The sequence below is a fragment of the Fonticula alba genome (assembly GCF_000388065.1).
Source record: "Fonticula alba strain ATCC 38817 unplaced genomic scaffold supercont2.11, whole genome shotgun sequence".
Lineage (NCBI taxonomy): Eukaryota > Rotosphaerida > Fonticulaceae > Fonticula > Fonticula alba.
Genome location: NW_009242981.1, coordinates 111,955 through 120,364, shown reverse-complemented (window position 1 = coordinate 120,364; position 8,410 = coordinate 111,955). Strand labels below are relative to the sequence as shown.

The following is an 8,410-nucleotide window of genomic DNA, read 5'->3' as shown; positions in this document are numbered from 1 at the left end:
ACCCCCAGGAAATCGCCGGATTTCCCGAACCCCCCGCCTCACCCCCGCCCTCCACCTGTCCCCGCTACACTGCAAGATGGCTCCCGAATGGCTGTTCGACATCCTGGTGCCGGCAGGCAACACCCTGTCGCCGGGCTGCACCTTCCATGTACGCGCACACACGCACTCGCACGCGCCTGCCGACATGCCGCGGCCGCTGGCCCCCGGGCCCGGCCGAGGGCTTCCTTCCGCCGGCCACTCACACGCCCGCACCCGGCCGCCGGCAGCAACTGCTCGAGGACGTGTGGAAGAGCCTCTTCGACTCGCTGAAGGACGGCAAAAATGCCCTCGCCGCGCGCGAGGCCATCATCTCGTGCATGACGCCGCTCGGCATCCCGCAGGTACGCGCCCGCCGCCCATGCCCCGAGGGCCCGACCCGAAGCCGGGTGCTGACCCCTCGCACGCGGCCAGGCCGACGCCGAGGAGCTGGCCAAGAACATCGTGGCCCGGCCCTTCGGCATTGTGGCCCGCCGGCCGGCCGCCAGCAACCTGGTCACCCTGCGCCCGGCAAGCATCCCGGAGGCCCCGGGCCCGGAGCCGGGGCAGGCCGCCCCGCGCAAGCCGGCCCAGCGCTCGGGCAACACCCTGGTCATCATCCCGGAGGCGCCGGCGGCCCCCCCGCCGGTGTTCTTCCCGCCCCGGGCCAAACTCGGCAGTACGTCCCCCTGGGGCCGGGAAGCCGGGCCATCTCGCCGCGGCCCCCGGTGCCCGCGCCTCCCTCCGGCATGGGGCTGGGCCACCGGGCGGCCTGGCTCGCTGTCTCGCCCTCGGCCGCGGCCGGCCATACTGACCCGCACGCACACACACACACACACACACACACACACACACACACACACACACACACACACACACACACACACACACACACACACACGCCTCGCGCCCACGAAGAACCCTGCAATACCTTCCTCATGGAGGGATGGTGCGACCGCATGGACAGCTGCCTGTACGACCACAAGATCAAGCTGGACCCCCGTTCGGTGGGCGTGCCCGGGAGCACCTCGATGGTGGACGTTTCGCGCAGTACGTTGGGGCGCCCTTCCGCCGGCGCCGGGCCGCCCGGCTACGCGCGCCCGCGCGCGCACACATCAGCACAAATAGACCCCGCAGCCGCACGCAGCCGCTGACCCGCCCCCCGGCGCGCAGACCCCTGCCACACCTACCTGACCGAGGGATGGTGCCGCTTCGAGGACCGCTGCCTGTATACACATTATGAGACGCTGCCGGTGGAGGCGGAGGACAGCCGGCCGACGGTCCGGCCGGCCCGGCCGCGCGAGACCGAGCCGGCCCCGGCGGCCAGCCCCCCGGCCCCTGCGTCGCCGACGCCGGCGGCCGAGCCGACACCGGAGGCCGCGGCCCCGGGCGGCACCAGCCCGCTGCTGGCACCCCGGGCCGCCCGGCGCCAGAAGTTCGTGCCGATCTCGACCGTGCTCGGGCAGTCGCCGTGGGGCGCGCGGGCGGCGGTCCGGCCCCCGGGCGAGGAGCAGCCGGCCGGCCCCACGGCCGAGGCCGGCCACGTGCAGGAACCCCACCAGGGGGAGCTGCCCGGCGCGGCGGACCCCAAGGCCCCGCCGGGGCCGGACCCGGCCGACGCCGGCGAGGCAGGCTCGCAGGAGCTCGACTCGAAGGCCGACCCGCCGCCAGCCCCGCTGCACCTGGGCCCCTCCTTCGAGCGGTTCATCATGACGGCATACAATCGCGACAGCCCGGGCATGTACCTGTGCTACACCGCGAGCAACATCAAGCACATCCTGAAGCTCCTGGACCAGCGCCGCACGGACGGCCTCATCTCCGAGCTGCCCGACCGGGTGCTCCACTGGCGGCCCTCGCCGTCGTCCGTGCAGACGCTGTACACGAGGCTGCGCAAGCCGCTGGAGGCCATGCAAGAGAACTACGACAAGCTGTGCAACACGGAGCCCCTGGACGTGGAGGCCCTGCAGCAGGCCCGGCTGGAGTTGGTGCGTGCGGCCGGCCCGGCGCCCCCTGTTTGCCCGCATGCCTGACACTGTGCCCGCTTCCGCCCCCTTTGCCCGACCACGTATGCAGCGGCTCGCCCGGTGGCAGTCAGGGCGCGAGATCTTCAAATGCCGCAACCTCGAGTGGGACTTCGAGCGGATCCTGGACAAGCTTCCCCGGGTGGCGGACTTCCAGGGGCTGCACCTGGTGGAGGGTGCGCACACTTGTCGGCCGGCCGGGCCGGGCCGGGGGGGGGGGGGCTCCCCTTAATCATCGGGCACTCCGCCGGCACGTACTGACAGGCGTCCGAATTCGGCCCGGTCCCGGGGGGCGTGGGGGGGCCGGCGACCGGCACATCGACCCCGGCCGGTGGGGCGACCGCCCGCGGCGCGCAGCCCTGGTTTACTTGCTCTTCGCCATCCAGCGCCTGCAGCGGGTGGCCAACCACACCGGGCGCTTCCAGATCATGAGCATCATCACCGGCTCGGCCCCGCTGTCGGTGTACAGCACGGCCACCAAGCGCCTCAACCGCATCCACATCGCCCTGGCCACGGACCTGCTTTATCGCGGCATCTACTTCAAGGAGAACCACAACCCGACCTTCCTGTATCTGTCCTTCCGCGTGGAGCCGCAGGAAATGGATGCCGATGCCTAGGCCGCCCGGCCGCCGGGGCGCCTGGAAGGAAGGGGCAGGAGGCCGCCCACATGTGAGTTACCGTGCGAATACACCGCGCCTGCGCGATCATGGTGCCGGCCTGTGGCCGGGGGGGGGGGACGCGACGGGGCGCGGCCGGGCCGCTCGCCTGCCGAGCTCGCGCACAGTGCCACCAAGAGCATGGGGGGGGGGCCCTCGGTCGCGGAGGGCAGGCGGCGGGGGGCCACCGGGCCCGGTGCGCCGGCATGCGCCCGGCGTGCCTTTCGTTGTCGGGGCGACGCGACCCTGGGCCCTGGCGCGAGGGCTGTCGCCCCTCCGGCTCGGACCGCCGCGGCGGGCCCCGCTGTGCCCGGGCCGCGGAGTGGTGGGCGTGTTTCCGCGTGCGGGTGTATGTGTGTGGGTGTTTCATTTTGTGCCTGGCGCGAGCACCGGCCGGCGCCCGGGGGCAGTGACAGTGCGGCTGGTGTGCGCGCGCGTGCGCGTGTGCAGGGCCGCCCGGCGCGTCGGCTCGGAGCGGCGTGGCTCGGCCGGGCGGGCGGGCGGGCGGGCGGGCGGGCGGGCGGGCTGCCCTCATCCACGGCAAGGACGCAGGAACGCTCGCGGCCAGCGGGCCGGCCACGTGCTCGGCGGTGCCGGGGCCGCCGGTCCAGCACCCGGGGCTGGAGACGCCCGAGCCCGGCGCCCGGGCGGCGGCTTTGACGCCCGGCGACCGTGCCCCGGGGATGCGCCTGGGGCCAGAGGGCGCGAGGGCATCGCCGGCCTGCGGTCGACCGGCCATCCGGCGTGTGTGCGGCTGGCCACGCTCGTGCAACCCGGGCGAGAGCGGCCCCGCCCCTATGGGCGACATGCCAGGCTGCCCCCGCCAAGGCTCCGGCGGGGGGACCCGGCGGGCAGGGTCCGGGCAGCCGGGGCGGGCCAACTCCCCGGCACGGTGACCGGCCGCCCGGCGAGGAGCACACGGGGCCGCGGCCCCACAGGCGTGTTTTGTTCGGCGAAACGGGCGCCGCGGCGATCCAGGGAATTGGGCCCGGGCGCCGACCATGCCCACGGGCGCGGCGGAGGGCGCTCGAGCCCCCCCTCCCTGACTGGTGCGCCGTCGAGCACCAGCCTCGCGGGGGGCGAGGGTGCATGGGCGCGGCCGGGCGCGGGTGTAGGCGTGCCCAGAGCTGGGCAGGGCGGCCCCGGCGGGCGGCCGCGCACCGTCGGCACCTCATGGCGAGGGACGCCACCCGCGCCCCGGCCATCGAGATGCAGCCCGCTCCGTCCGGTGCCGGGCGCCCAGGGACATCGGCCGGCACGGCGGATGGCGCCGCCGGGCGCCGGGCATCGCGTACCTTGGGCCCCCGCGGGCGCTGGCCGATGCCGTGCGGCCGGTGGCACATCCGGCCCTCCCGTGCGGACAGCCCTCCACGGCCGGGGCCGGTGCATTGCGCCGGGGCGCGAGATCGAGGGCTACACGACCTGCGGCGAAGGGCCAATGCACAGGGGGGGGGGGCCATCCGCAAATGGCGCACCCGAGTGACAGCCGGCGGGGCGCGGCCGGAGGAAGGGGCTGACGCGAGCAAAATACCGGCCGGATACCGGAAAAGCCGATATTTATTATACGTTAGAATATACCCCCTCCGGTGGTTCGGAACGATTGGCAAAGCCAAATGCTCGTTCTGGAGGTCAAGACTGGGGATTCGGCTCCGCGAGGAGAAGGTGATACGTAGGTGTCGCCCGTGCGGAGGCGCGGTGCCTGCCTGCGTGTGTGTTTGTGTGTGTGGCTTTTTTCGTCCTCCGCGGGAATACACACAATGTCACCCGTGCGGAGGCGCGGTGCCTGCCTGCCTGCCTGCCTGCGTGCTGCTGGCGCCCGGGGTCCCTTGTGCCGTGCGGGCTGCCGCGGGGCCATGCGGGGCCCGCATGCTTGCCATGCCGGTGCCTGTCGTGCTCTGCGCCTCCCGGGGCCGGGCGGATGGGCCGGTGGCCGGGTGGCTTCCTTCGGCCGGTGTGTCGGGGAGCCCGGGCCCGGCGGCCGGCACGGTGCCCCTCCCGGAAGACGGGACACCGGGCCGGCGTGGCTGCTGTGCCGGCTCGCCGGCTGGCGCTTGCCGGCCCTCGCGGAGGGGTCCCTTCCGGAGGGAGGGCCCGGCGCGGCCCCGCTCGAAGGCATTCCCGGCCCCGGCCTGGTCGGCCTGGAGACCGTGCACCTGGCCGGGGCGGCGCACGGCCGCTCGGGGCCACAGGCCCCCCCAGCCCGGACGGCGGCCGTGCGCGGGGAGGGGGCCCCTCCCCTGCCTTGACCGATGCCACCTCCGCCGAGTCCTATGTGTGTGTGTGCGCGCGCGCGCGGCACATGCTCGCCTGGTCCCGGTGCCCCTGGTGGCCGGGCGCCGCCTGCCGACCGGGCCCCCCTCGCGGCGGAATGTGCCGGGTGCGCTTTCGTCGGCCGGGCCAGGGGGGCGTGCCGGACCCGGAGGCGTGAGCCCTCTTGACGGGCTTGCCGGGCGTGGCGGCCCTGCCAGCAGGGGTCCTGGAGGGCTGCGGCCGGAGGTTTTCTGGTCCAGCAGCAGCAGCAGCAGCAGCCGCCACTGTCGGAGGGCAGCCCGGTCGCCGTGCTCGCTTTTCCGTCGTGCCGTGTGCCGGCGAGGGGGCCCCGGCGGCCGCGGCCAAGTCCCAGCGGCGGCATGCCCTCCGAGGGCGCGGAGGGCATGTGCCCCGGCGGGAGGGGTCCTGCCTCGTGCCCTGGCGCCCGGCCCGGGCGGGCCCCACTCGTGCCCCGGCGGGGGGTGCCTGCGTCTGGGCGTGCGGCGCCGCCGGCATCCTGGGCCGCTGGGCGGCTCGAACCCAGGCCGGGGCACCGGCGCCGCGTCGGATGCCCTGCTCACGGGGGCGCCCGGCGGCGACGGGCCCGGGTCTGCCGCCTGCGCCTCCCGCCGCTCGGTGGGGCCCTGGCCGCTTTTCACGGAGGCCCGGCGGCCCGCAGGAGCGGCGCGCGTGCTCGGGCCTGTGCGGTGACGCCGGCCGTCCGAGGGGGTGAGGGGGGGATTCGGTGAGCGGCGTCCGGTCCGTGGCGGCGGCAGTGGGCCAGTGCCCGGGCACCATGCGCCGGCACGGGCGGACACCCGCCCGGCGCGGAGGCCCCGACGTCGGACCACACGGGGGGGGGGGGGGAGGTGCCCTTGTTTGTGGCGGGGGCGGTCCAGCGCTTCCGGGCCCTGGGCGTGGCACCCCCCGGGCCGTGGTGGTGCTGGCGGGGCGCGGGCCGGCGCCGGCGGGCAGGCACGAAGAGCCCCCGGGGACCGCGGTGGGCAGGGGCGCGGCCGGGCAGCCCCAGGCCGCGCGGTCCCCCCCCTCGTCGGGGGTGTCACCTCGCGCCGGCGTCCCGGCAGGGGACGGGGGGCGATCCACCGGCCGGCCGGCCGGGGCGCGACCCAGCGCCAATCGCCGCTGGCCGGGCGCCGGGCAAGCCGGGCAAGGAGACGCCCGTCGCGGCGCCGCCCCCGATGCGCCAGCGTGCGGCCGCATGGAGGGCCCCGATGCCGGCCGGCCGCCACGGCCCGGCCCTCGCCCGGGCCCATGGCCGGGGGACATCCGCCCGTGGGCATCTCCCCCGGGCGGGTGCCACCGCACAGCCGGGCGTGCGCGTGTGGCACCCCGCACGCCGCACCGGCCTGCAACAAGGCAGAGACATGTTTCAGGAGCCCGCTGTGTGGGCCGGCGTGGCGGTGCCCGGTGGAAAATACTCGTCCGCGGTGCCCCTCTGCGTCTGGGCGCGCGCCGCGGGCCCGAACGACTCCGCTGACCGACGAGCAGCTAGGGGTGGATGCGCGGCCGCCGGGCCGGGGCCCCGGCGCCCGGTCTGCCGGCCCCGTGGCGCCGGGGCCCGGCCTGGGCCTATTTTTCCGCGCGCCGAACACGCGCGCCCGCACGAACCCCGGGCCGGGCCCCCTCTCCCGGGGGGGGGGCATATGGCGGGACAGCGAAAGCGGACCGGCGAGGCGCTGGCCTTGCTCGTCAGGCGCTGAAGCACCCCTCTCCCCCCCTTCTTTCCTCCCTGCCTCCCACCGGCCTCGCCCCGCCCTGTCGCCGGCCAGCCCGGGTCTCTGTTCATCGGCGCGGCCTCTGCTCGCTGGCTCGGGCTCCTCCTGCTGGACTCCTCCCCCGGTGAACGCACACGCGCCTACACATACGCGGACACACGCGCATACGCGGACACACGCGCATACGCGGACACACATAAGCATACACACCCACACGCATCCACACATCTACACACGCATCCACACATCTACACACGCATCCACACATCTACACACACACCCACACGCATCCACACATCTACACACGCACAGGCCAGCGATCCCGCCCGTCGACGGTCCGGTAGCCCCCCCCCCCCCCATGCCGGGCCCAGCCCCAGCCCCGCGGGCGCCACCGGCGCCGCTCCTCCTCCTCACGCTGCTGCTGCTGCTGCTGCCGCAGCTCGTGCTGACGGCGGGGTCCTCGCACGGGCAAGACCTCTTCCTGCATGCGGCCCCGCGCCCGGTCAGCCTGGCCCCCGGGCCGTATACCTTCCCCACCGGGCCCGGGAGCCACTCGATGGCCATGGCGCGAGTGTCGGATTCGACGTTCAACCTCATGCCGCAGATTGACCTGCTGGACAAGCTGCCGGAGGTCCGCTGGGGCGTCTTCTTCGGCAGCGCGTCATACGTCCTGTCCTGCGGGCGGCCGGACTGCCCCGGCAGCCTCTCGGTCATGGCGCTGGCGCCGCTGGACGGGACCCTGCCGACCCTGGTGGCAGTTACGCCGCACACGGTCGGCTTCTGGACGCACGCCGAGGAACACCCGCTGCCGGTGCCGAACACCGAGCTCCTGGCCGGGGTGGCCTTCTCGGAGGGGGAGGTCCTGCTGCTGGGCGCGACCGGCATGCCGGGCCAGAGCCAGTCCATCTACCTGGGCACCCTGCACCGGGACGGGCTGGACCCGGTGAGCCACGAACTGCCGACCTTCATGGGCTCGGCGCAGGCGGTCCCCGGCATCAGGGGCTCCTTCTACATGTACTGGGGCCCGAACATCCTGCGGCTGGCAGTCGACCAGCAGGGGTCGGTGCCCTGGTCCGCCAGCTCCATGGAGGCGGACATCCTGAGCGCGGTTGTCACGCGGGTCGTGCCGCCGATCGGCGACTGCCAGCTGTCCGGGGATTTGGTCATGCTCCTGGCCAATGGCCAACTGAGCATGGAGCCGTGCGCCGGCATACTGCAGGGCTCCGGCACGGTGTTCCTCGAGTTGCCGACCGGGCTGCCGGCGTCCGGCGGTTGGCTGCTGGCGGCCCCGGCGGCCGCCACCGGCAACCACCCGCAGCCCGTCTACCTGGTGGTGCCCGACGTGGGGGATCCGCGCGACCGGCTGTGGCGGCTCACCAGCCAGGATGCCCAGCTGTCCTGGCGCCGGGTGATCCTGCCGCCGGTTGTGGACAATGTCTGGGACTTGCAACTGGTCCAGCTCCGGGTGGGCCTCAACTCCACCGGCATCTGGGCCTTGGTCTTCGGGGAGTTGGTGCTCTTCGAGGCCCGGACCTTTGGCTGCCAGGAGGATGGCAGCATCCGGTGCGACAGTGACACCGTGACGACCGGCTCGCCGGCCGGGTGGACCTGCGCCGCGGGCCACGCCGAGTCGCCCTTCACATCGCCGGATCACCTGTGCGCCGGGTGCGCCGAGGGGTGGTATCTTGACCGGCCGGCCGGTGCGTGGCATGTCCCCCCCCCCCCCCCCCCC

At 74.6% G+C, this 8,410-nt stretch overlaps 2 protein-coding genes across 2 annotated transcripts in view; both read left to right on the top strand.

Moving 5' to 3' along the window:
• Window positions 1–76: 76 nt before the first annotated feature.
• Window positions 77–2,740, top strand: H696_05434 (hypothetical protein; the record flags this gene model as incomplete). The annotated part of the gene is made up of 7 exons (XM_009499268.1): window positions 77–148; window positions 267–380; window positions 451–694; window positions 934–1,065; window positions 1,189–2,000; window positions 2,089–2,212; window positions 2,394–2,740. 7 exons carry the CDS (start codon window positions 77–79, stop codon window positions 2,651–2,653), a joined length of 1,758 nt encoding a protein of 585 aa, XP_009497543.1. The 3' UTR covers window positions 2,654–2,740.
• A 4,296-nt stretch (window positions 2,741–7,036) lies between these two features.
• The window catches only part of H696_05433 (hypothetical protein), a gene marked incomplete at both ends in the record, with an annotated part of 3,797 nt that continues 2,423 nt past the window's right edge, over window positions 7,037–8,410 (top strand). The window contains one exon of the mRNA XM_009499267.1: window positions 7,037–8,378. Within this exon, the coding sequence (XP_009497542.1) occupies window positions 7,037–8,378 (1,342 nt within the window). The remainder of the gene's footprint in view (window positions 8,379–8,410) is intronic.